General features: G+C 43.7%; 2 protein-coding genes across 2 annotated transcripts in view; one reads left to right on the top strand and one right to left on the bottom strand.

The window, feature by feature from the left end:
* The window catches only part of Hr39 (Nuclear hormone receptor FTZ-F1 beta), a 55,117-nt gene that overhangs the window by 3,390 nt on the left and 23,738 nt on the right, over positions 1 to 27,989 (top strand). The window contains exons 2-4 of the mRNA XM_089581270.1: positions 21,140 to 21,324; positions 22,146 to 22,439; positions 26,055 to 26,238. Of these exons, the coding sequence (XP_089437396.1) occupies positions 21,217 to 21,324; positions 22,146 to 22,439; positions 26,055 to 26,238 (586 nt within the window). The 5' untranslated portion in view covers positions 21,140 to 21,216. The remainder of the gene's footprint in view (positions 1 to 21,139; positions 21,325 to 22,145; positions 22,440 to 26,054; positions 26,239 to 27,989) is intronic.
* LOC149352039 (uncharacterized) lies at positions 27,186 to 27,795 on the bottom strand. The gene has a single exon (XM_089581272.1). The coding sequence runs from the start codon at positions 27,790 to 27,792 to the stop codon at positions 27,247 to 27,249; it is 546 nt and encodes a 181-aa protein (XP_089437398.1). The 5' UTR covers positions 27,793 to 27,795; the 3' UTR covers positions 27,186 to 27,246.

The following is a 27,989-nucleotide window of genomic DNA, read 5'->3' on the forward strand; positions in this document are numbered from 1 at the left end:
CGAACTGCAAGGCGACCAATATTCCTGCTCGGAGCTGGGGTAGGTCTCGCAGTAGCCCAAATGGTGCAGCCTCTCAAATTTCTTGCTCCACCCGCCTAGACAAAAATTCTGCGCATAGACGACTCCAGTTTTTTTCACTGATTCCGGGCAGTTCGGGCAAGTTCTGAAATTATTTATTGAAAAACTCAAGACTATCATAAGCTACTCTATGGTCTGTGCTGGAACCACAACAGCCAGTAGTTTGCGCAGGAGAATTTTTTTACAACCCGGAGAGATAAATGCGGAACACTCCGTATATCCCATAAACCTTTTTCTTTACTTGCCATGTACACCCCTCTTGCTTGGGCCCAGGCCTGCGGTATAAATAAAATAAATAAAGTATGAAATGCAAAGGACATCAGTGAAGGCTGTGTATGTGAAATCACTCGAAGGCATAATATTAAGCTGAAAACAAAGAAATTAAATGGTAGATGAGGAGAACCTGACTGTTTTTAAAGGGGAAATAAGTAGTTATCTTGCACCACTTCAGTACTGGTTGTATATAGAAGATAAAGGCTATAACGGGATTGAAACACAACAGTAAATAACATAAAACATGAGAGGTACATGAAATGGCAACACTTTAGTACGTGTTGTATGAAGAAGATAAGGTTTTAACAAGATTGAAAGTCATCAGTGATTGCATAACATAGCCCCTGAAAAGTCTATGACATGGCTGTGAAGTTTCATAAAGGTGAAATGCAAGAGGAATAAGGGATGGAGGGCCGTCTATTCTTCACCACGTTTTGTGGCAGTTGTAATAATAATGACAGTGACTCGTGTTGCCAATGAGTGATTATCTCAAAAGTGTTGTTTAGCTTTAAAATTTAGAGAAAAATCCATCTTATCATACACATGCAAGCACTCTATGCTTATTGACAATGAAATGAATCATAATTTCTTATTTTTTTCCTACCTGCGAAATAGCCATAAAGATGTGTGGCTGCTTTGCATTATTTTTTGCTTACTGTTACGTGGACTTGATGAATGGTTAAATTAGTGTGTAAAGAAAAATTGTGCATTGCACATCAAAGAAGACAGCTGGAAGGTGGACGCTCGCGATTGAGGTACCACCACGTTTGTTGGCCTAGTAGCATGATGCGCAGTTATTTCATGTGCATTGCTAGATTCATTGTATATTTCAGACATGTACTGTCTTGTCTGGGCACATTTTATGGAAGTGTGAGTTTTACTAGCATGGAAATGTTTTTAATATGCAGCACTGCCTTGTACCTTCAGGTAATTATTAGTTGAGGTCACAGGAATAATGGGAGTGAGGTTTATCAGCTGTAAGGATTGGCGCTGATGTCCTGGTCTTCATCTTTGGAGAGAGTGTGCTGGAAATCATCATATGCAAGCTGTATTCTGTCAGAATACAATTTTTTAAATTGTACAGTATATGCGTAACAATTGTTATTGTGTTCCATATAATGCAGTTCTGCGGAAAGCAGTAGTTATTAAATCCACCTGGATGAAAGGTAGCATTTAACGCTTGATTTCTCACTCTTTCTGACTCCATTGAATGAGGCTTTTTGTAGGGGCATCTGTATTTGAAAAAAAAATGTGTGCAGAAAATCGGAAAATGATACAGTGTGATGCAGCATATGAGGCCTTTCTTGGTCGTTTTTTTTTTATCAGCACAAATTCTTCTTGGCCAATGCTAGTCGTTATTTACTTCTATGTTCACAGTGCTGATGACTAACACCTGTGATGAATAAAATCAGAACTGTGCAGTGTGGTGCTGTAGTCAGAATTGCCACTATGTTTATTATCTAAAAATTCTAATAAAAATGGAAGCATCAGCGGGTAAGAACTATGTGGGAGTAGGTCCAAACTTGTGCACATGCCTCCTGGAAGTGAAGAAAAACAAATAGAGAAACATTTGCCAATGAATGAGAAGCACTACAAATGACTGAAAGTTCAGGACTCTTGCACTTAAGATTCACTGTAGCAAGCAGCATTTGTACCAGTGATTGTGGGTTTTCTGCACTTTCAGAGCATGAATATTGACATTGTGGGACACCCATTTAGCTGTTTTGGCAGGCATTCAGAAGTCTGTACATCTGTGGTGAGCTGTGAAGTTGCAGTATTGTGGTGTGCTTGCTGTTAAGGCTGACTGCTGGAGCTCCGTCCCTTCAGGACAGAGCAGGGTTGTTTTGTGAGAAAGCTCATTGGAACATTACTTAAACTTGCTGAGTGATTGTGGAGTGGAAGTTCGAAAAGCATTTGTAAGCAGCATTTTTGGACTTTTAAGGTGTGGAATACATTGTGCCTTTCGCAGGAGAGCATAATGGCATCAGGTAGTAGTAGTAGTATAGCATGTAGAGGTTGCAACATCAGATCTTGTCATGAGTAGTTGGTCCACCCATATATATATGGGCGTGCAAAATTTGTGCCACCATAAGTGAGTAGTAATCAGTTATTCAAACTGTGTGTGGTGTCACCTGCCCTGATCGCTTAGTGGATATAGTGTTCTGTTTGGGAGCATGAGCTTGTGGGTACAATCCCAACTATGGTTGCAGCATTTCGAAGATGAGTGGCCAAAATGGCAGTGCACTGAGGTTTTGGTGCATTTGAAGCAGTTGGCAACTGAAATTAATCCGGAGCCCTTCCCTATGGCTGGTCTCATTGCACTCAGTGTTGCTTTGGCACATAAAAACTTGTTGAATGAACCTCTGTATGCTGTTTCTAATGATTCACTCGTTTGAGAGGGCTAACAAGTGGCGCTGTTGTCTACTTCGTTCTTGTTACTGTGCCGAAGTGCAGGGGCTTGAGAAGGGCACATCTTGCAGTGCACCTGCGAAAACAGTAGCTAAGTATCTGTAAACTTGATGCAGGCAGGTTGAATCAACTGTCGACGATAGCAGCCTTCTGACTGTGACCCACACATATGTGCAGCTTTTTTAAAAAGTCTTCAGGCCGCATGGTTTCCTTCTCAGCCATGTAAAGTTTTGAAAGTTGGAGAATCTTCATGCTCACTGCGCCATCACATGACTGAGAAGTAAACCATGTAGCCTGAAGACTTATGAATAATGTTGCAAATATGCAGAGGATTTCATATGTAAGCAATTTTTATCAATTTGCAATGTCATTGAAGCTTGTGTGAGTACAAAATGTGGGTCCTAAAGCTCGTGCGGCATTAACCTGCTAACGGATATTTTTTGAAATGAGATTTGCACACAAAATATATACATATTTTTTTTTCACTTTAGGAAATGGTAATATCCTTTACCTAAAGCACAGAAAGCACCATAGAAAATTTTGAACTGCATAAAAACCAGCAGTATTTCAGAACCTGTTTCTGAGCAAAAAATTGCGTTAGACAAGCCGTACTTGTAAACCAGACAGAGAGGGCCACAAAACATGTGATGGGTTGAACTCGTCATAACATAAAATGACTGGTGCCTTGTGACAAGCCTGGCCTGTCAATGTCCGTTAGGGAGTTTATTACCAGTTTTACTCATTTAAAATAATCAATTAATCTTTTCTTGAAGACAGTTTCAAGAAACACCCTACATTTTTGATGTTTATTAAATAACGCCAGTTTATACAGATCTTCTGCCTATGTTCATTATAGAAAACCCTGAAACATCCATACACCACATAGACTGGAACTTGCATTCCTAAACGCACGCATTCAGACAGCATTGCAGTCGTTTGGTTGCTTGGACCTTGCTTTTGCTTACTAGAGAGTACTGAATGGTGCCTCTTCGTGTGGCCTCATTTCCTTGTGTGGTTATATAAATCCCGCCTAGATGCATGCACATGTCATATTCAAAAAGCACTTCACAGACAACTCATTTGGCTGTATGTGTGGGTGAATGTGGCCACATGTGTATTTTATGATTGTGAAGAAGTATGTGGTCTCAGGTGCTATTCATGTTGATGTCAAAACATCCTGAAGTCCTGAGCAGCTGCTTCACTCATGTTGAGTGTTAGTGAGCTTACCTAGGGACGCATGTTTACAAATTATTAGTCCAATTAAATATGGGGTTCTGACTGAGTGAAAAACTTGGTGGTGTTAGGGCGCTGTCATCGCTTCAACCTTGTTGCTATGCCTGAAGAGCACAGGTACGAGAAGGGCCGCGCACACAATATAAAGTCACCTCAAGGGCACATCTCAAAGTGCACAAGCGAAAACAATAGCCAGGTCTATGTGAACCTGATCCCAGCAGATTGAGCCGACCGGCGCAGTCTTAACATGATCCACGCACGTCTGGGTCTGGGTGAACCGGCAGTACGTACAATTCGAAAACAGTGGGGGCTGTCTGGGTGCACATCCAGACGATCGTGCAGGTAAACAGTGTACGGGTAATATGCGACACTCCGAGAGCATATGTAATCGAAAATGTGGCATCCTACAACAAATCTTCGCATTAATTACTAATTGCATTTATTTGAAGTAATCAGAAACCTTGCCTTAAAAATAGTTTTCAGGTAGACCTGGGTCTTTTTTTTATGCACCCTTCTGCCTCATTAACCCTAATTTTCACATTTGAGCATATTTTATTCATGTCCACATATGTGAACATAGTGCCTTAAAGCTGCTGCATGAACATATACACTGCAGCATTTTCTTGCCTTTTCCAACTGATTGTTAGACGTGAATAAATGTTTAGCTGTGAGAATAATATATACACTTCAGGGAACTATTCTTTAGTTCATGACTTGCGAAACAGGTAGAAACAGTCGTTCTGTGATTACAGGCAGAGGAAAATTCCACATTTCCGACACTAAACGCGGTTCTTGCAGGTGCAGCCTTCGCATCTGCACAGTTGTGTATTTGGTGTGTTCAAAAGTTGGGGCCCACGGTTGCTTCCATCATCTTCTTGTGTTTTTATAATCTCAGTGTGGGTTGGTTAAAACAAATTCCCCTTGATCCATTTCACTGAAAAAGCTTGGCACCTGGCACGAAGTGTTGGGGATATTTGTTGATAGCTGACGAAGTGCTGGGAGCTGCTACTGTCGCCTAAAATGTGTAGCTGCCAGCATTTGGATCCTAGATGGAATATTAAAGAATTAGTCAATCTATGCACAGTTAACCAATATCATTCAGCTTACTGTGTTTTCGCCTAGGCATTCTTCCATTTCATCATAGGAGAAGTTTCCATCCGAGACATCTGCATTGGCTACTGTCATGAACAACGCTTCAGCACTCAAGTCATCCAACTATCTTCTTGTTAGAGCATGGTTTGAGCACCTGTAAGCAAGCCCATTTTGTAGCACACTTGCCAAAAAAAAACAGCGTATCGAGGCCAGAAAATGCCACTTAGATATTTTTGGCATTAAGGTGCCATGTCCACGTTTGTGGAACCGAAACTGAACATCCACCTCAGCACTTTTTCCTCATCTATATGATAATGAAAATTGGTGTGCGTTAACCCGTTGACACAGTCTGAATGGTAAATTGCATTATTCATGACCATGAGAAAAGAGAGCATGCAAAAATAAAAGCTGCTTGCTTGTCCTGCCGTAAAACATCCAGATGTCCATCTTTGCTTGTTTGCTATAGTTGCAAGAGATGGTGCCACAAACTTGACAGGGAGGGTCAAAATATTAAGGGTGTGGAATTCAAAGATGGAAATCCACCTTGTGTACGAAAGTATGAGCAGGTTTATCTTGCATCCACATGAGAAGTAAGGAGTCAAGCAAGACGACAAGGCAGCAAGGTATCCGCATCTGTTCACACTGCTTTTTCTGCCCCTGTCTCTTACCATGCAGCAAAAGCAAAACTCAGAAGCATCAATTGGGCTCGGATATATTATGCAATGAAGATGTCAACTTTTGCGTGCTCCATACTTTTCTGAAACTGATTGTTAACGCTGTCGCATCTTCGACACTTAATTTAGGCAGCTTTTGTAAGATTAAAAGACACAAACAGTTGTAAAAAAAAAAAGGCAGGATTTGACAGACAAACGAGAGAAGGCTCATAGATACTGTCCCATGGATTATGAAAATTGCATAGCACGAACAGACAGACCGAAACAAGAGAAACCACACTACATGAGTGGTATGAGCTAAGCATTTACTGGAAGCACCCTCCAAGGCCCAAATTTGCCCACACGCGCAGCCTCCTCTTTGCTTCAGGAAACCCAGGGGAGTATGCTACCAAACAGAAGAAATAATTCTACAATTGTCAGGAAATATGAGACTTTTTAATATCGAGCCCGGAACATTACAGAAGAAAGGCATCTGCTGGGGTGCAGGTAAGTGTGATGCACTCAGAGCTTAAAGTCTAGCACCAAAACAGCGAACACACCCTCATAGTTCCTGTTTATCTTGGACTATATCTGAATGATTAAAGAAAAATGTTTCATTTTGTGTGCAGACGCCATACTTAAGATTCATGCAAAATGATTTCGCAAAGCTAAGTAGTGGGCAAGCAAAAGGACTGTGTCGATATGACTTTCAGTATTTCAGAACCTGAGAGCTTTGCAAAGAGTGCATATGAGCTTAAGGAATACAGAATAGTATATATGCTGTTTTGCCTGAATTATTTTGCATTTTCTGTGTTGTTTTCATGCTTTTATTTGTGTGCACACTCAGCGTATCAGATGACATATTACCGAAGATTAATCAGTTCGTAATCTGGAAATAGTTGAAAAGTGGCCCTGTGTTGACTTGCCCTTTGTTAATTCCATGAGAACATAAGAATTGAGCGTTCAGTGAAAGTACACGCTCAGTGCACAAGCCCAAGCCCGGCTCAGGCCCGTCAGTATACAGGCCTGACACAGGCCCGGTAAAATATTTCTGTCCCCGCTGGCCGGGCCCGGGCTTTCAGGTAAGCCCCAGCCCGTGCAGTGCTCTAGTTTTTGCTGTCTGTCAAGATAAACGTCTCCTGAATTCACTTGGTAACGTAATGAATTTTTTTCGTCCAACTTGTGGCTGAGTGTTTGGTTTGGTTTATGGGGGTTTAACGTCCCAAAGTGACTCGGGCTATGAGCGAAGCTGCAGGGAAGGGCTCCTAAAATTTCAACCACCTGGGGTTCTTTAACGTGCACTGACATCGCACACTAAAAATTTCGCCTGCATCGAAATTCGACCGCCGTCTTTCGGGTCAGCAGCCGAACGCCATAACCACTGAGCCACTTGTGGCTGAGTGTAAAGACGTCAGTGTTCATTTGTATTTTGCATCTGGAAAGCTCGAATCAGTCATTACTAGCTTTTGTTCATCTTGAACTCTGAATTTTATTGTGTTATCTATAAGGCATTAGGTAGACCATTAGCTCAGAGGGACCATTTACTGCGGAATCAGAAGATACATATGAAAACCTTCTGCTGTGTGAAACGTTTAGCCTACTGGTTTTAATAATATATGCTTACTAACTTATTGCTTACTAACCTAATGTACTAGCTTAGTACTATATTTCTGTTCTTTTTTGAGTGTAACAATATGCTTTATTTGATTGCCAAACTGATTATCAGCAGTTCAAAATACTGTTCAGGGGACTACTTAGGTTGCATTCATAACAATATACATAATGTAATTATTGCACAATTCTCTGTTTGCAGAGAGAAACAAAAATAAACGAAGAGCTAATTTGGCAGTCATCTTGCTGGTGTGGGTAAGAGAGTACGAACATTAGTGAGGGTTATTCTGAGTAGGTGAGGGTAATGGTGGCCAAGTGCTCTGTGCATTGAGGGCCACGGTTGGGCTCATCACTGTAGGGAAACGCACTATTTTTTTGTCGCAGAATGTTTTATTTACTCATGCTGGGTTACTGTAAAAGCCATGTTGACTGCTTCAAGAAAACTTGCAGAGTCCTTGAGCATTTTGACATGCTGTCTCCAGGAATATTCTGCGTGAATACTTTCTGTATGCCTTTTGCATACTGTAGTTTCATTTTCAAATGCAAATTTGAAAGAAAAGTTCATGTTTTGAAATCTCATACTATTTAGTAAATTGTTGTCCAGGGAGTAATCCGTATGGAGTACTAAAAGCTCATTTATAATTATTTTTTGGTGATCATTGCAGCTCTACTAATGTGATCATTCTTGCATTTAAAAAAAATTCACGAGGGGGTGATGAGCCTCACTGCCAGAGGCTAGCGAGGGAAGGATCTAACTTTAGGTGTTTATGCTGTGCAAATCAACAGTGAAGAAATTCTCTATTCTTAAGGTATGAGGCCACTTTGAGAACTCAGCATTTTGAAAAATCATTTTTAGAATTTTGTTTCATCAAAATATCCATTGATTCCTGAAACAATTGCAACAAAGTTTTTGTCTCTAACACCATTCCAAAGTTACACCCAAAGGTTAACCTTCTGTGCATCCCGTGAAGTTGAACCTAAAAGCTTCCTAGCAAAAAAATAATTCCCTAAACTTTGCAGCATGAACAAATTTTGAACTATTACTATGTCTATTTTTGTTTGTATTTAATAACCAAAACACTCACAAGAGGGACGCACAATGTTTAGAACATATTGGTTGGTTATGTCAGCCTACCAACACTCAAGTTTATATAATGCTGTGTATCATTTCAACAGTGGCAACCGAAGGATGCTATGGCATTTGTAGTGATTCCATTTTTTTTTTTGTCGTTTTTCTTGAGAGAGAACAAACATTTAATGTCCAACAGAGAAGGTGCGCGCCCCAACACCATCGGCCGCAGGCCGAGGATGTCAGGGGGAGACACCGCCTCGTTTTTCTCGAAACTGACTTTTTTGCATTTCTGTGCAAAGTTTTTAATGAAACTTCATTGACTTACTTATTACATATCTAGGTGTGCAATCAACCACAATAAGTGAAATCATGCAATAATTTTTGTTATTGTTGCATTTTTGCTCAAAAGATGCTTATATGAATACCATATGAATACCATTCAAATATTCCAATATTATACAATGACAGTTCATGATATCATGGGTTCAGTGTGCAACTCAAGCCTTTATAAAGTTTGGCTGGTGTATGTAAGAGATTAAACTGTATTCAGCGAAGAACTTTATTTGTACCGGTACGTTTCCACACCTCAGTGCCCAAACTGTCCACACACAGTGCCACTCAGCCTTCCAGTCCCCCGCCTATCCTTTCCCCCCACCCCCACCGTGGCCCATCTGGCTCGCCTCCCTGGATCTGAGGCTGCAACATGCCCTCGTCACCTTGACCCAGGACCTATTAAAAGCCTAACATAAAGGCTGTTTTAATAAAAGTGTCACACAACCACCACCAAGCCTTTATGTATATAACTGCAAAAACAATTTGTCTTGTGATCACCTAGATTAAATTTGTAATTGCTGGCGTAAGATGTATGTTTAGCACTTTTTTTGAAAATCAAAGTATAAAAAAAGAGAATTTTCATCTGTTTTGACATTTGTGTGGTTTTTAAGGTAGGCCATAATTTTCTGTTTGTATCTGCTATTAAAATTTTTTTCCCAGAAAAGGGGTAGCAAGAGTTTAGAATGTGTACATAAATCAATTATCTGTTGTGGCTTTTAGCAAGACAAGACTTGACAGGAATAATAACAGCAAGAAAGCAAAATGTGTGCATTTTGAATCGGATTATTAATGCACCTTTGCACATACCAAGGAATGTAGGCAGTTACACATAAAAAAAAAGCAAGAAATAAACTACATTTCGCCTCAGAGTTATGAACAAGATGCACTGGGCCTATATTTACAGAGATATTGCTAGATTTTAGTATTTTGTATTAAATAAATCGTGCTTTTGTACTGCAGTATTTTTACTGAAACAAAACACATCTCATTAGAGTGAAGTCTGATATTAGTAACTCCACATATAGTAAATGAAAGTGCTAGGTTTGATTGATTGCGTATGCTTTCTGTGGCAGTGAAAAACTCTTAATGGCCACTTTAGTCCCCGGCTCATTATAATGCACATTTGTATTTTGCTGAAGTCTTTAAAAGCACATCACTTCTGCAGCCTAAGTGCCATTGGAATTAAGAGAGTTCTCGCTGTGCTCCCATGTAGTATGCTTTTCAACAAAGCTAGCAGCCTCCCAAGTTTTTCGCTTTGTGTAAACCAGATTTCTGTTCCTAGCGGTCTAACAGCTCCGAAGTCTCTCGAGCTTTTGCATGAGATATCTTGTAACTTGGATTTAAATGCGGATTTTTTCATGGATGTGTTTAACTAAATGTACACCATAAAACGTTGCATGTTTATGTAGGCCCAAAGGCCCATAGCAGAGAGCATGGAGAAAACTCATGCGGGAAGAACTGTTGGACCGACGTTGCTTCGATTTTATGTACATTTATAGGACCATATATTTAGGTTAACAACTTTCGCTCGGGTGTGATGAGTGTGTAGTAAGCAGCCATGTCCAAAAAATCTCTTGTATACTGGTGACCCCAGTGGTGCCATTAAATTTTAAATGCATTACTGATGGGCAATTGGTGATGCATGGTGTTGGTCTTTGGGGCAGTCTTCAGTTCAGCTGTCATTGCTACCTATTGGTTCCGGTATGTTTGCTTCTAATATGTACGAATTTGCTGATGTGCACTGCAAGACTTCACAGTGCTCAGAAGCACAGTTTCCCCTTTCGTTCTGGGCTGAACTGTTAGCTATGCAATCATTGTAAACCTACAGTTCCATTATAATCATACACAATATGCAAAGATATAGCTAGTACAATTAATTTTTATAAGATGGGGGAAGATGTTGCTAGCTCGGGGAGTTGACCTAGGAAGGAATGTGTGATGAAAAATGAAAATTCTCATTCTGAAGGGGGAGAAGAGTATGGTGAAGCAGTGACTGGCAAGGCACAGATTAACCTATTTGCTTCCGTGGTCCATCTGCAGTGACGCAGCACGACCTGGACTGCTCAAAAAAATTAGCAATAATTCGCGCCGAAAAGGTTGCATACGGTAAATTTTTATTTTGTTCAGCTCTAAAAACAATTCCAAATCTAGAGCAAGTAAAATTTTTTTATTTGTGAAAAAACTTCAGGCAGTCAGGTGTGTCAAGTGTGAAGTGGCACTTTTCACACTTTTGACAGCTTTCACTGTTTTGTCCTGGGCTTTGTAAACTGAATAGTTGCGTTATGTTTTCTGTAATGCCAAAAATCAGAGGTATTTGCTGGTCAAAATGGCGCCATTGCCAAGCCTCTAGACTATTTGGGATGGAGCTGCAGCTGGTTGCCTGTGCTCTTGTATCGGAACAACACAGCCACCTGAATGATCTTTTCGATGAGCAAAAATTTTCTCTCGGTGTAGCATATTCATTCTCATCTGTTTTTTTGGTACAATATATAGCCGATGTAAACAGCCAGATATATCTCATTTATGAATATTTCCTTGTACACTTTCGGATTTCCAAGCCAGGACTCAAGCTGCAGCTGAAGCGCCAGGCTCAGCACCAGAGTAATAATCCGCACCTTGCAGACCAAGTCACACTCACTGCTTTCACTATCATATGAAAGTTTAGGGTATTTGTGGTGTACATTCCCCTCACTGCCAGAAAGCAGCATATGAATTTCAGCACCCCTGAAACTTCAGTCTTCCCGCAACACCATGTAGTGTTCTAAAGAAGTAGTGAGAAAATAATTTTTTTTCCTGCAGTATATTTTCAGAACTAGTGAACTAATGAGTAGCGTCATATGACGCAAAACCTACTATCCAAAAATTAGCATCCAAGCATGTGGCACCATTTTTTGATGCGTATTTCAAGCGAATATTTTAATTTTAAATCTAGGATGACGTATCACTGTCTTTGGAAGTGAATGGGTTATTGACTTCTGGGTACTCTTCGGAGAAACTTGAACACCATCAATACCTTCACGTTTATTGTGGCAGGTGCTCGTAATCTTCGGTTAGAAGCTTGGCAGCAGTCCAATGAGAGCTAGGAATTTTCTAGCACCAGTTACTAAATAACTCACACAGCAAAGATCACCAATCGAAGTGACTATTAAGATGAAGCTCAGTCAGAGCCATGTAATTGCAGGCCAATTTGAGTTTTTTTTTATGAGAGTTTTTGAGAAAGTACTTTGGATCCACAAAAGAAAATTTGACTGCATTGTAAAAAAATTTGTGTCACAGTGATCAACAGCATCCACTATTCTTCTTGGAAACAACGTTGCTATGATGATGTACTAAGACATTACAGAGGCATTTGGCATTGTTAATGTGAATAATTGAGCTCCATAATATGTGTAAATATTTTTATACTGGACCCTTTCCATGAATGTCAAGTTGGCTTCACCTCAGTGCTGCACGCCCTATGAATGGCAGCAGCTGTGTTTTAATACGAAACATTACAGCTGTAAATCATGTTTTGCGTGGTGGAATATGTCAGCGTCGCTCCCATGGCAACATCACCTGCACCAGTGGAGTAGTAACATGCGATTTCAGCACCTTAGCCTCGTTTTGCTGATGGACAGTGACACCATGGTTAGGCTAGCGTGCAGCGTGACAAAGCCAACTTAGACTATAAAAAAGGGGTCTGTTGCAGCAGTGTGTTGCACTTAACAGTCTTAATTTCTCATCCTCCGCTACGGCGTCTCTCATAGCCTTAGTCGCTTTGGGACGTTAACTCTTTCCTTACCACGGGAAAAACGACCATTTTTCATATGTCTCAGACAACATTTTTTTTTAGGAAAAGTGTGATAGATAAAATTATATAAAATGCATAACAATAATTCAGATAGAATGTGCTTTATAATGAAATTTATTTGAACACCTATTCTGCTTGAAATGCTGTGAAAAAAAATCAGTAATCACAACAAAAAGTAAAAAAGAAGAAAAGTTTTGTGTTTATATGACAATAACTTTCCAAACACTTGTACTAAAAAAATTCTAGAATATACAAAACAATTCAAATTCTTTCTAAAACATGGCATTAAAGTTTGAAAATTGTAACTTGAATAGTTTTCGAGCTAGAATTTTTTTCTTCATGCCTCTTGAAAAGGCTCGTTTGAGAGTGCCCTTTATATGATTTTTACAGTCCAAGAAAAAAAAATTGGAAGTGTAATGTTATGCGCCAAACGAAAGCTTGGTAAGCGTGGTTTAAAAAATACAAATCAAAACTTATTTAATTTACGTCAAAAATTAAAAAAAAATATAAAACACAACAAGTATAGGTGTGATATTGCGATATATAGTATGCGATAAGTATAGCTGCGATGTAGCTGCAGAATCGAAATCCGACGTTACAACATCTTCGTCCGAGTCACTGCTGCTCGGAGGATCTTGAAAATCAGCTGCAGAGGCTGGAGAATCACGTGCAGCGGGACTCTTCCGAGCGCGCGAAGCGCCCGACCTCGACGCGACGCCATCCTCACCGCGTATTATGTCGCAATAAGCCTATGCTCCAAGGGCACTTCAAAAATGCACGACTGGCGGGGAAATTACGAACTAGGCCGAAAATGGAACTAACCGTCTGAACAACAAACCAGATGCGCCCGCACAAGCGGACAGGAAAAAGAAAGCGAAACTATCAGGCCAACGTTCCGGGATCGGTTTGCGCAGTTACAGCGTCTGAACCAAAATCTGACAATGCAACATCGTCACCAGAGGCTCTACTACTCATAGCATAGATAATAATTGCAGTCAATGCAGTAGAATTGCGCGCAGCAAGGTTTTTCTGAGCGCGCGCCGTCTGCGCGCCCGACGCCATGCACGGAGCGTCCGCGCCGTACCCTCCGCTTCAAGGGCGTTTCAAAAATTTGCGCGTCGTGGGAAAATTGCTCTCCACGCAGAAACCGAAACTGTAGTCTCTGGAGAACAACTTAGATGGCGCCACATCACCGTAACGGCTACAATGAGGAGCTTCGGTTCGCACAAACAGACCGGAACGAGGAATCTGAACGCACAGGCGAGCGTTCTGGGCTCTCGTTGCCCAGTTTGGGCTTCGAAACAATACCTGACGATACAGCATCGTCGTCAGGGTCCGTGCTAATCGATACATCAAAAATATGTGGTGCAAACGCAGCGGAATTGAGTGGAACGGGGTTTTTTCGAGCGAGCGCCATTCCCGATGATGACGGCATGTTCGGAGCGCCCGACGCCGCACACCCAACTTCAAGCGCGTCTCAAAAATTGCCGCTTCTTGGCAAAAATATAAACTAAACAGGAAGTTGAAGTTTAATGTGTGAACAACAAACCGAATGACTCAGCAAGACCGTAGCGGCCGCGGTCGCGCTGCCGTAGCGCTTCGAATTTTTCGATCACCGGTGACCGAAGCACAGTGGCGTGGTAACGAAAGAGTTAAACCCCATAAACCAACCAACCTAATTTCTCATCCACAGACAGCACTTAGTACTTGCTAGTATACCTCTTGGTTCAGTTCTCGGACCTATTTTCGTCTTGCTGTACATAAACTACTTTCCGTCTATCCTAAAATATCTTGAAGTGTTGATGAATGCTGTTGATGCAGCTTTAATTTTTCATGGGAGACGCAACTTATAATTTGAAGCACAAAGTAGACCTTTCGAGAGTTGACAGGTGATGAATCTTCAGTCAATCAACCATTAATGTTCAGAAAACCGTACATACTGTGGGTCATTCTGGAAGAATATAATTGAATTTGAAAGCTTATTTTTATATACCTGGTGTGTTATTAAGCCACGCTGTCATTTGAAGACCCACAGAAAGCAGGGCTAAGTAAGTCTCATTCCTATTCCTCTTGCTTGCTTCTATTAATGAAACAGGCATGCCTGCACTCCGGAGGACAACCATTATTTTTTTCAATGAGTGAGCTCAGTTCAGCATTTGTGGTGTCCAGCACTTTGTAGGCAGTTTTGTTAGAGTAGTGCTTCATAGAAGAACATTGGAAAAAGGCTTTAGCTTTGGGATTGGCATAAAGGGATAGCTCATCTTGTTGTGGCTTTATATTGCTGGTAGCATGTGCTATCAGAAAATGCAACATTCTCAGCAAGAAAGCTTAAAATTTGTCATTATACATGTAGTTTTTGTCCATTTTATTTGTTCGCTTTTGTTTACACTTTATTTGGCTGTCCTCTACAACCTCAGTGATCCTTATTCAGGGAGGCCTCAGAATGGCACGCTGTGTGAGTTGTGGTGCTATGTACAAGGAATTCTTTGAGCTTCTTGTTTGCCTTATTTTGGCCACATGCAATTCGACTTTCAGATAGTGTGTTGATACAGCAAAACAGCTGTAGAAGACTTTTATTGAACTTGGAAAAGGGGCAGGGTGAAATACAAAAAGTTCAGTGCAACCAAATCCTGGGATGTGGTCAAATGAAAACACGATAGTTTCCTTGAAAATTAAAATTTTCTGCTGAACAAATTTTCGAGAATTAGTAATATCTGATCTGTTTATATGTACTGCATTGACTATCATGCATCTGACAGTAGCATTGACTCAGTCTATGCTGTTCTTGTCTGTTTCTTCAGTCATAGCGCAGTAGCACTAGGTAGGCTGAGTTTAGTGTTATATCATACAGCATTGAACATAAGAATGTTCTGCTGACTTCTTGTGTACTTGGCATGCTCATTAGCTGTAAAGTCCTTAATAATTCTGGTGTCTGCAGATTTCTGCATTTGCATTGTGATAATCAGCACAGGTAGAGTTCAGGGGCGCGATTACGAGAAATCGTCTCAATTTTGAGACTCTGACGTCAAAATGACGACACCGCGAGTTGTTGACCGCGGAATCAACCAATTAGCAGCGAGGTTGTGGTGTCTAATAGTAGGGTTCCACCCAGGAAGCATTTAGTTGCGCAATAAGGGACCGTATACTAAAGTTTTGCTGTAAACACGCCGTTAATAATTTGAAGAATGTTTTATTTCGCTAACAAACTATGTTTCAAACTCAACGACATGAAGCAAAAGAAGAAGCGTCCTCAATTTTGCAATTAAGTTTGCTCTTCAGTCACTTTTGCTGCCGCGAGGGTGCGCTGACGCTGGAAAAGCGTCGGTTGCGGCGGCTAGGCGGCGTGAGCTGCCGCCTGATTCAACCGATTCAGCCTTATCCCTCCACGCACATACTCAGCCATCGTAAACATGGCAGCCAGAAAAAAAATCAGCTGATTCGACGGCTGTCCTTTTTTTACACATTACGCAGAATCAAAGTACTGCGCAGACGTCTTAAGTGCGCGGAAAAATCTGTTTAAAGGCAGTGATTGCTACGAGTCTGCCGAGAACAATTTGGAAGGAGCGCTTGGCTCGAAAACCGGCGAAGGCAGCTTCAAGGCAAGTTCACACTGGCGAGTTGCAATCGTCGCGCTAGTATTCTAGGCGACCGATTTCGGTCAATTAGTTACGGTTTGCGAAGCACATGTAAAGCGGGGAGGGAGCGTAATAAATCGATTTAAGCCTGTCGCGCGACCTCCGCGACTCGCCAGTGTGAACTCACCTTGCTGCTATCGATGGCAAATGTGCTCCAAGGGCGATGCGTGATTATATTTATTTTTGTTCAGAAAATACCCGGCGACCATGAATAATCACACTGCAGCAACTGCCGACATACGGAAGCAGACCGGTGCAGCTGATGGGAGCTTGCAATCTCACTGCGGGAATTAAGAGCCGGCACGCCCGGTCACTGCGGCAACAATCACTCTTCCGCCTCGTAACCAACTCATGCCGCCCGCTTCGGGTTAAGCACTTGATATTCGTGTTGGTGGTGCCGTTCCGTTCGGATGATGCTCGGATGACGCCGCCGGGGATACTGCGGTGGCGAAAGTTTATTCGAAGGAAGTCCACCTTCGCCGCCGCCTTGTCTTGAGGGGTCTCGCCGGAAAGCGCGCACCTTCTGCGACTTAACTTTGACAGTGGTCTCCGCAACTCACCGCAAACACTTGCACAGTCGGTTGGGCTACGCCGACGTTTACTTCATTTCCTACGGTGTCTTGAAACCCACCGGCGGCGAAGGCGCGCACAGGCACTTACCGCTCCACTGACCGCGCACTCACCCGCACACCTCCAAGTTCAACGCCGAGTTCGTCGCACAGCCATTATGCTCCTTCCTATGTCAAAACGTCGAAACAACTCGTCCGGCACGTCAAAACCGTCTTCATGCACCCTCTTACACCGCTGCTCGCGCGGCCACCGGCCATGTAAACAACCGCCATTTTCTGTCTCGAGCGGTTTGAGACCACTCGTTCTAGTCTCAAAAAATCGTCTCAATCGGCTCGCATAATTAGGTGATCAACGTCAACACTTTTTGCACACTTATGACGTCGGCCGGTGACGCAAAAAAACAATATGGCCGCTGGTCACGACCGACCAATAGGAACGGGGCAAATGAGACACTTTTTGAGACACTTTCCGATTGAGACGATTTTGAGCAACTCGTAATCGCGCCCCAGTACCCAGTAGCCATAGTTTATAAATTCTTGGCAGTAGAAGAGCATTTAGTCTTCAAGTGAAAAGCATTTTGAATCAATTCATCTGAGTTAGTTTGAAAATGAACTACTTTACTAGTGTGGATTTATTCCAGAGTTTCTTTGTTGGCTATACCAGGTAATTTTTCAAGTTTTTCTTTGTAGCTTTGTAACTTAAAAAAAAAAATGAATTAAGTGAATGATAAAATGCATTACATCAGAGTTTATCCAATAAACTGTGATTTTACTGTGCAGTAGTGGCTTTAAAGTACTCCTTCAGTACATTTGCAAATTATTGTAGAGTACTCGATTTTTTTTTTAAGAAGAGCAACAATGAATGTAGCAAGATTACTATGTACAGCATTGCTCTCATTATTATTTCAGTGAACTGATTTACCTCCTTGAGTTATTTCTTTTACCAGTTCAGTAGCAGGCAGTGGAGCTACTTGAGTGTGAGCACACTCACTTTTTATGAGCAAGGCACAGTATGCAATCTTTGGACATCATAAGTAAGCACATGCACTCCTTCTGAACTAGTCCTACATAAGCTTGCAAAATTTTGACATATTTTTGTGTGTCATTGTGATGTGAGTCCACTCTTTTAACATGGTTTATATATTTCTCTGTTAATCTGAGTACTAATCAGAAAAGTGCAGTTGTCAGTGGTGATTACCAGATGGAACTTCGGCATTTGCTTCTTGAGCTGTTGCTGCTTTGATCATGGCCATGTTGGCATGTGATCTGTTGTACCAAAGATGCTAAGTTCACACAAGAGAATTCAAGACACAAAGTGTCCAGAGTGTCCAGTAAAGTCCTAATGTCGCGGGGAAAAAATAAAAGTCTGAAACACAACACTTTGTATTGTCAGTATTGCAGGCAAAAATAAACTTTTCCTGCCTGATCCTCATTCAGCCATGGTCAGATCTCACACACAATATGCTTTTAGTGGCATGATTTTGTGAACACCCCTTTTAATAATGGGGCTTTTCCATTTTGTCTGCAATATATCAGAATATGACACTGTTACTGGAAAGGGTTAGCTGAACACATGAGTACTGTTCACAAAGACTGTGACACCGCCTGTCGAGGGCAGTGGCACTTAGTCTGCTTTATTAGCAATGAGCAATGTTTCACTGTTTTCTGAACAGGTAGCATGCCGTGCCATGTATTTTACTGTTTCACATTCATCGGTCAAGTACTATCACTAAACATGAAACCACTGTGAAGTTTGAGTATACAGGGTGTGTCCGGAAAGTAATGCAATTTTATCCGTATAAAAAAATTTATTCAAGATATCGTTACAAACGTTTAAAATTCTTCGAGGTAGTCCCCTTTGGCATCCGCACATTTTCGCCAGCAATTCTACCATACACTGTACGCATCCTGGAAGGCATCGACAAGAACTTTCTTTAGAGCCTTTGTCACGGCGGTTTGGATCGCTTTGTTCTTGCCAAAACGGACTCCTTTAAGGCACTCTTGGTTCTCAGGAACAGGAAGAAGTCTGCCTGAGCCAAGTCAGGACCATAGAGGGGGGGGACGGGCGCAGCGTAACCAAATGTGCTTTGCCGGGAACTCCCATACGCAGAGAGAAGTGTAGCTGGGAGCATTGTCGTGGTGCAACTGCCAGGTATCGGCGATCTCTTTTCGCACTCGCAGGACCGTTTTTCTCAATCTCTCGAGCGCATCCATGTACTTAGGATGTCGTGCACGATGGTTTTTGGAATATTCAGTCTCTGCTATCATCTGCACACTCATTCGACAGTCTGTGTTCAAAAGACCACGAACACGAGACACATTTTCATCACTTTTGCTCGTTGACGGCCGTCCAGGGCAGGATTCATCATCGACGTCATCCCGGCCCGCCTTAAATGCCTTCAACCACCTTGAAACTTGAGAATTTCACAAAGCAGAATTCCCGTAGGCTTGTTGAATCATTAGGTAGGTGTCGGCAAGACTGTTGTCGAGTTTAGCACAGAATTTGATCGTGCACTGTTGTTCTTGTGCGGATGCCATCGCATGTTGTGACTCAAGCGCTGTCAGTAGGTACACGGAAACAGCGAACCTGATGCCCCAAAGCTTGGAGCAGACTGCGCTGGGCAGTGATGAAAAGCTGAATGTCCCCCCCACCTAACTCAACCAATCCGAGCATGGTAAGACTGACAGCAGGGCCAGAAAAAAAATAATTTCATTAATTTCCGGACACACCCGTACTTTCTCACAAGTCATTTGGAGCACTGTGAAAGCTAGAGCTCTCTTGTCCAATCAGGGCCAAGGAAGACAAAAATAGTCCCTGAAGTATTTGAGCAGTGTTGCAACTACTTTTTAAGCACTTATTGCAATAATTGAAAAGGTAGTTCATGATGGCGTTTTGAAAGTATGAGCATTTCATTCCTTGCTTAACCCTGTAACTGCCAACCCCGAACTGTACTCGTTGTGGGGGACTGTACCAATATCTCCAATGACGAGTCGCACTCGTCCGGCTCGACATTGTGCTGCTCCCACCGCCAAAGACATGTTATGGCTGACAGTTGCATAGCGTGCAGTTTTCAACACTGGATGGCAGTAGTTGTCCGTCAAAAAACTAATTTCACTCCTTTGGTGCGTGTGTTAAGCCTGACAACCGTCGTTTTATAATGGCGTTGCGCAGGAAGAATGCCAGTGGTGGCGATGTCCCAAGAAAAAGAGCTACTTCTCGGAGCAGTTCTAACAGCATCAATGCTGACGATGTAAAATTTGTTTCCGGCAGTGACTCTGGCCTCGTTTTTCGAGCTGGAGGCTTTCAGACGACGACAAGAGCAGTAGCGATGCTGCCAGTGGTGATGCACTGGGTAGTGCACGTTTATTAATGATAAAACCCTGTTTTTGTTAGGACTAAGCAACATCTGTGCACTTTGCAGTGTACTACACCATATTGGATCAAATAAATGTCGTGCATTTCTGTACCTTGTAACCCGTTATTGTGCCGTGCACTGAGGGAATGCTTCCTTCAAGAGCAACTTTTTCTTTTTTAAATTTTTGCTTTAATTCTAATCGGGAACCAGTGAAGTAATATATTGATATGAGGTGGCAAGCCAAGGAACAGGACGACATGATGGCAGATGATTTGCCGCCGCGGTGGCTCAGTGGTTATGGTGCTCGGCTGCTGACCCGAAAGACGCGGGTTTGATCCCGGCCGTGGCGGTTGAATTTCTTTGGAGGCGAAATTCTAGAGGCCCGTGTACTGTGCGATGTCAGTGCATGTTAAAGAACCCCAGGTGGTCGAAATTTCCGGAGCCCTTCACTACGGCGTCCCTCATAGCCTAAGTTGCTTCGGGACGTTAAATCCCAATAAGCCAAACCAAATATGATTTTTAATGCAGCCTACCGTCTTGCGTGTTTAACTGCCAGTCCCTCGCACTGCTCTTTGGCAGTTGTCTTCATCAGAGCTTCCATCCCCTTCCAAATGCAGTGTACAAAAAAGGCGCAGGATCTTCAACTTTCATGTGTGCTTCTCACGCTGTGCTTAGGGTATTGTAGTCTTTATAAACTTTCATCCACTTCCAGACGCAATGTGTAAAGGGGCAATGAAGCACCTCTGTCACATGGAGCAGAAAAGAAACTGCGGGAGATTTTAACCACCACAGTGGGATCACATCTAACAACAAGGAACAGTTGAGCCACTAATTGAATGCTATTACATTCTGACGCATCAGTTACGTTGATCGTCCCCATAATTTTTAGTATGGTTTGGTGCATTCAGTTTTTTTTCGAAGGAAGGCCTAGCTGCTTTATCTGTAAAAAGCAGTTTGCACAATAGAGAGGGGCCGGTTGGGACAGCTTTTGCAAAACAGCTTGAGTCGTCATTGGTGGCTGTGTGCTTGTTGCAGGTGACAGGCAGCAGTGCAAACATGGCCCCAGCCTGTGGGCAACTGCCAGCTGAGGGCCCGGAAACGCCAGTGCTTTCATGGTGGTGCAGTGCGGCATGGAGGAAGTGCGCGTGTGCCCCGTGGCGCCCCCTCCCCCTCTGGGGGCTGCCCCCCAGGATGACGGGGACGACCCAGAGGTCATGCAGGTAAGCTGGTGAACTGTGTGCCATCTTGTGCCTGTCTAAAGGATGGCTCTTGGTCCCTTGTGTAGCTCTGCTGTTTGAGTACAGAGGGTCCAGGTTGAGGTTGTGACATTTCTCCCAAAGAAAAACCAGCAGGAAAGGGGGACACAGGTTTGCATTGGTACTGGGCTATAGTGTCAATGTGTTGGTTAAGAATAAAAACTGAAAGAGATGCTTTAAGCTTTAATATGTGGTGAGTTTTTTATGCAATACTTTTTATTGATTGATTGATCGGCTAGTTGGCTGACTGACCCATCAATTCAGCCAGTTGATCAATCACTCAATCAATTTACACTTTCCTGTTGTTAGTGAAATGACCTGTAGTGCAGCAACACAGCGCACATTTACGCTATAAGGGAATTAGGAAAGGATTACACTGCAGCTTGAGAAACTGTCTGAAACAGGATTTAGCCAATAGAATATTGTGCATAACTCTTTCTCGTGTCCTCAGGGCTGTAATGGAAATTTGTCATGGGTGCTTGTATAAGAGCATTGCGTTTGGACAGCTGTTAGGTAAACAGTGGCTGCACTGGCAATTGCAAAGAGGACCAGCAATAAGCACCTCATGAAAAGATTGTGCAGAGGAGAGCAAGAAAAGTTCTCTTGTTTTGAAGAGGAAGATTTTTTATGGAAGTATCTTTTGTTAAATGCTGGCAAAATCTGAAGTTGAGGACAAGCAACGCTTTGATGTTGTACTTTGTTCAGGGTGTAGCAACTCTTGTGAGACTCTGTGCTGAACTTGTTTGGCACTTTGTGTTAGCCTTGCTGAGATATTGGCCTTGCAGGTGACGGGTGAAGGGCTGGCGGTGCACCTGCGACCCAAGAAGCAGCGAGTAAATGGGGCCAGCCAGCCAGGGGTCACCTGGGGGGACACAGAGGAGCGGGAGCGACCCATGTCTTGGGAGGGTGAGCTCTCAGATGAAGAAGATGACGACAGTGGGGCCCAGGCTGCACAGCCAGCAGCTGCAGCATCAGGGGTGGTAGTGGTGCGGCCAGGCAACAGCCCAATGCTGGTCGAGAGAGATGATGGTGCCACCTCACCCATCAGTCTGACTGTATCCTCAGGTGCAGACTCCAAGGTGAGTCTACTGTTGGCCACAAGACTTGCTTCACGTCCCTTTTTTTTTTGCTTTTACCTGCTCCCATTTGTGTTTCTGGTTACTGTGTGACAGTGCATAGCATTCTATTCCCTGTTAGTAGCTCAGTGCTCAGGATGTTCGGGTACTGAGCCAAAGGACCTTAGTTCAATCCTGGCAAGTCTGGAGCTTAGGTTATATACCAATATATCTAGTACAGCTACCTTGTTGTCAACCTAATAGTCCTTCTGCGGTGATGATTTTCACAAAAAGGCTGTTACACGTGCAATGGGAGCAGAAAGTGAGCTACTGGGGTATTATTTTGAAGATCATCTTCACACCGACAAAATTAAAAATTTGTTACACATTTAAAAGTGTTTTAAGTGAGACTTTTTCAGAACATAACCTGATCAGTACCATGGGCAGCATTTCGTTGTGCTTGAGTGCAAAAATATGTTAATTTTACGGGTGCGCCCATGGATAAAGGTTTATATTGTATATGGTATCTCGAACTCCAAAATAGCAGGATTGTTCAACAGCATGTGTTTCCGCTTGTGACTGTAGAACCCTGATAACATATGCTTGTGAAACAGTGTGAACTTCAAATCAGAAGTTATTGTTAATGGAGGAATGCATTTGACGGCTACATTTTCACCTCCCTTTGTCCACAAAATTTGTCTGTCTGGTTTCCACCCGTCCGCCCATCTGCGCTCGTCCTCCATCCTTTAGGACCTGCGTAAGTGCACAGGGTGCTGCATGAACAAGGGTAGAAAATTGTTGTCAGTGTGAGCTGTAGCATCAATTTGAGCTGTATGAACTAGGCGGGGTTTTAAATTATCACCTACAGAAACCAAGTTGCGAAGGCAGGTACGCACGGCATCACAAAGGTTATTGTTGGGCTGAAAAGACCAGGCAGAAACAGCATATACCATGGCCTGCTCGAGCGACGGTGACGCCGCGTGCCTGTGACCTGGGCCGACTCCTGCCACTTTGAGACCAGTCAGAATCTTTGTGAGGGCACCAGATGGCACCACTTGCCGACAAGCTGGGTGCAGCACGCCCGATGCATCTTGACCAAACAGCACGTGAGCACTGGCGGTGTGCGATGCAGTAGCGGTATGCGCTTCGCTAGAAGTCTCTGTGATGTTTGTGCCTAAGCTAGTGTCCTCGTTTCTTTCACTGCCTACTTCATCCCTTGCTCACATGTTCCTCGACAGTGGCAGAGAGGGTATGGGATTATGCAAATAAGATAATAGAGCAGTTTGGCAGCCAGTAGTGGACATGTGGTACTTATAGGTCCATTCTGGGCAGCTAGTCTTAGTTGTGTGGAAAACCTACTAGAAGGCCTTGAATGGACTCGAAGGCCCTAATTTTTTATCCAGTGAATGTGATCCCATTTTGTTGCGAAAGCAACACTGCACGAGTTGCCAAGCCATTTTGCGGAGCTGATCAAAGGCCATATTGTGCACGCGCGAGGAGCAGGGACATCACACGGCGCACAGCTGAGGTGCCGCCACTATCGCTGCGCAGGTGGCTCAGAGGTGCCACCGCCGCGCTAGTGTGCCGAGGCCGGCGTCGCTGCTGCGCACTCTCCATCACCTCTCTCTCTCTCTCCTCGTTGCTTTCGCAATCCTCCAGGTTTAACCAGAGCTAAACCACTGCCAATTTTTTCCCTAAGCTCTCATTTTCATCCCCCTTTAGTTCACGGAGCTACCTCATAGTGATGCCAAACATTTTGTCCTGTGAAGCGCTGTGACTGAGAACATTTTGATATTAAACTGAATGTTGCGAACAGAGGTGGACATTCTCTTGAAGGTGAACTCTCATGAGGGTGTCCTCACCCTCACCTCATGAGGATTTCACTTGGTGAGGTGAGGGGGGATCGGTGCATGAAAATTCGTGAGGACGATGGTGAGGGAGGGAAGGCGTGATGAGGTGAGGGGTAAGGGAGGGAGGAGAACTGTACTCCGGGCTAATGTTCCTACGGGCTAACGAAGGCTCCCGGGGAAGGCTTAGTTTCTGTAGTCGAGAAGTACACGAGGTGAACACGAAAGGTGAAGAGCCGCACGCCTCTTCCGCTCCATACCCATAAAACAAACAAAGGAAGTGCACGAACAGCCACGGCTAAGATTTGAAGGAGAAGGAAAAATGCAAGAAATGACGAAGAAGCCAGAACGAAAGTCGTAAAGCAGTCGGCATACTTTTATTCGACCAAGAATCACTTTCCGAGCGTGTCAACCTCTCGGGTGGCCAATCGACGCTGTTCTTCTGCCCCTTCAGTGCCAAGCCAGTTGAGCCTGGTTGTAATAGAAAGGAAGATGGATAGCTCGACTGATAAAAGACAGTGGGGAAGGTCAGCATTGGAAGAGGAGCAGTTGGGACAGGAGGGGCCGGACTGATAGCGACAGAGAAAGAGGCGGGAGGGGGTGACCAGGGTTTTCATTTTGATGTGCCATGGAATACCATCCTCTGGCATGGTGAGTGAAAGCTGCCCAAGGGTGGAGTGCGTTTTAATTCTCTCATTGATTGGATGAGGGGAAGTTGTCTTAGAGATGTCGTGATGCATCTTCTAAAGAAAGGCCTGACCATTTATCCCCTACTGTTAAACCTGGATGTAACGGTCCTCCATATAGCGAATTCCTCGATATTATGAAGTTTCTCAATTCACTAACTCCGCCCTCATTGAACCACGTGTATCTGAGACCTCCATGTAATGAAGACGTTACGGCGGTTGACCTTTATATAACGAACTCACTACGTCGAATATCTGTTAGCTTCTACTGAGTTACGAAATTTGGCAGAAAAGTTTCATGACGATAAAGCACGAACTGACATAAGAGGAACGTCTGCAATTGCAAAGAGCGATCACAGTTGACACAGTGGGCCGTGCTTCAGTGCCGTCAGCGCATCTCTGCTGCTTTCGCTTTTGCAACATCATACCACGTGGCATTACAGCAGTTCATGCTCTAAAGCAGCGAACAATAATAGGACATAACGAAAAGATGTTGCATGGGCAGAGCGCATCAATCGCTGCCGGGCGGCTGCTCATGTGATTCCAGAGCTGCTGGTAGCTCGCGTGTCGGGAGTGGAGTTGACGGAGCGCGCTGTTCATTTTCTCGGGCACCAGCGGCGGACAGACCGAGAAAGGGAACATGCGGGAAGAAGCAGGTGTCTGCATACGCAATCTCCTCTTGCTCAGCCGCAGTGCCCCCACCTTCCCCACTCTCGCCGCCCAACTCGTAGCGACGTTGAGCAAGCCGCGGCGGAGGTGATGGCAGCTGCTGCTGCAGTCGCACTATCAGTGCAATCGCAAATCATTTCTCTGCGTTTATGACTTCACGTAACAGTGCTTTCTGCAAACATTTTAAAGGTTGTTTCACCTACATTTATTTCTTATTTTGATTTCTGTTCTGAATTGTCCTTCCGGGTCTTCTCGCGAAAACTGCATGTAACGAAAACCTGGATGTAGTGAAAAATCCAGACCTTTTTCAATTTCGTTTTATTCAGGTTTAACTAATTTATTGAGAAGCTGATTCAGAGATAGAGCTTGACCTTGGGAATAAAGATGCTGGGTGCACCCTGAATTTATACTTACCTTGCTTGCATTCTTTTTTTTAGGGCAATGGCACGAGTGACAAGTGCATATCTCGTGTCAACCTGGCAGACAAGAGTTCTTCCAACCATGTGATCACATATGTGGCACCTGTATCTCCTGCGCCGTCCACGCCCTATGGCAGTGCCACACCCGCAGTTGTCCCTGCCTTCCCTGAGCGGCAGCAGCATTCTCACAACAGCTCCTTTGGTGAGTGATAAGCCTGCATTTGTTTTTCTGCTTTTTTCCTTCTCTGTTCATTAGCTTCTGCTGGGTACCTTTTCAGCTAGCAGATTTTCCTTGCCACAGTGGCTCAGTGGTCAAGGCGCTCATCTACCGAGCCGGAGTACCCGGGTTCAAACCCGACTGCGGTGGCCATGTTTCGATTGAAGTGGAACGCAAAAGGCGCCCTTTTGCTGTGCAGTGTCAGTGCACGTTAAAGATCCCCAGGTGGTCGAAATTATTCTGGAGACCTCCACTATGGCACCTCTTTCTCTCCTCTTTCACTCCCACCATCCTCCCTTCCCTTACGGCGTGGTTGAGATGTCCACCGAGATACGAGACAGATACTGCGCCATTTTCTTTCCTCGAAAACCAATTTACCAATTTCATTGCCATTTCAGATGCGTGCACTTCAACATTGGACTCTACAGTTCTTGAAGAATATAATTTTGAAAAGTTGTCCTTTTTCTTCTACTTTTTTTTTTTCTCTGTGATCCATTTGGAGAGAAGTTTGTTTTGCTCTCCTCCTATGGTTTACAGCATGCAAGCTTTTTCTGGCAGAATGAAAAGATGCCATACCATGTCATATGGTTCATTCTTCCAAGCAGCTGTGTTCAAGAGGCTAATTTATTTATGCTATTCACTACTGACTTTTGAGGGTTCAGTGATAATTATTTTCAGTTCCTGTACACACGCCTCTTCGATGGAGGCACTTGTGGTCGAAGTTTATTCGGAACCCTAAGCTAAGATGAGCCTCATAGCCCACGGTGTTGCTTTGGCGTACAAAAACCAGTTAAGCTTCCATTTCGACTTTTCTTTTTTTCAGTGTTTGTGCAAACATGAAGCTCAAGCAACTTTTAGTTGAAACCCATTAAGTAAAAGCTCGTTAATTCGAATTCCACGGGGCCGCCAGGTCAGTTTGAATTAACCCGAATTCGAACTAATGAAAGTGAGCAAAAATGTACGCGTTTGAAGACCGGAGGGCATGGAAAACATTTATTTACCAAAAAAATCTGTCATCTTCTTCTGCTTCTTTTCTCTGAGAGCCAGAGTAGTCGCTCGGTCTTCCAGCGCGCGAATGCTACGTAGGGAGTCTTCTTCCCCTTCTTGAAAGCTGAAGAAGAGGCGCGCGACATTCAGCGCTCCCATAACTTCAGCCGCGGACGGACGCACGGGCTCTTGCTCCTCGTCGTCGTCCTCGTCTTCTGCCTCTTCTGGGACGGACTGCTCCCCAACAACTTCAGCGACAATGTCATCGTCACTTCGGACACCGCACACTGCTGCACCGCTGTCTACCTCGACGTAATCGGCAAAACTGACTTCCTGAAGTACGGCACGCACAGCCGCAGGCAGAGGCTCCTGACTTCCGTCATCGCCACTGTCTTGTATATCTTCGGCAGCAAAGCCACAGTGGTGGCAGCAGTTTGTAATTGTGGTCGGCGTGACCTGCTCCCATGCACGCACCAACATATGCATTGCTGTGAGCAATGTGATGGTGCTGCTTTTGTCGTTCTCTGTGCACAAAACCATGCGCTCGAGCATGTGGCGCCTATAGAAACATTTAATGTTTCTAATGACACCCTGGTCCATCGGCTGTAAGGCCGCAGTCGTGTTGTCAGGTAAAAAGACTAGCCTTGTGGCTTTCAGCTCGGCGTCGACTTTATGTGCCGAGCAGTTGTCCACGATGAGGAGAACTTGTCGTTTTGCTAGCTCCATCCTCCGGTCGAACCTGTGCAGCC

This window comes from Amblyomma mixtum, chromosome 3, assembly GCF_055824585.1.
Source record: "Amblyomma mixtum isolate Tamu chromosome 3, ASM5582458v1, whole genome shotgun sequence".
Lineage (NCBI taxonomy): Eukaryota > Metazoa > Arthropoda > Arachnida > Ixodida > Ixodidae > Amblyomma > Amblyomma mixtum.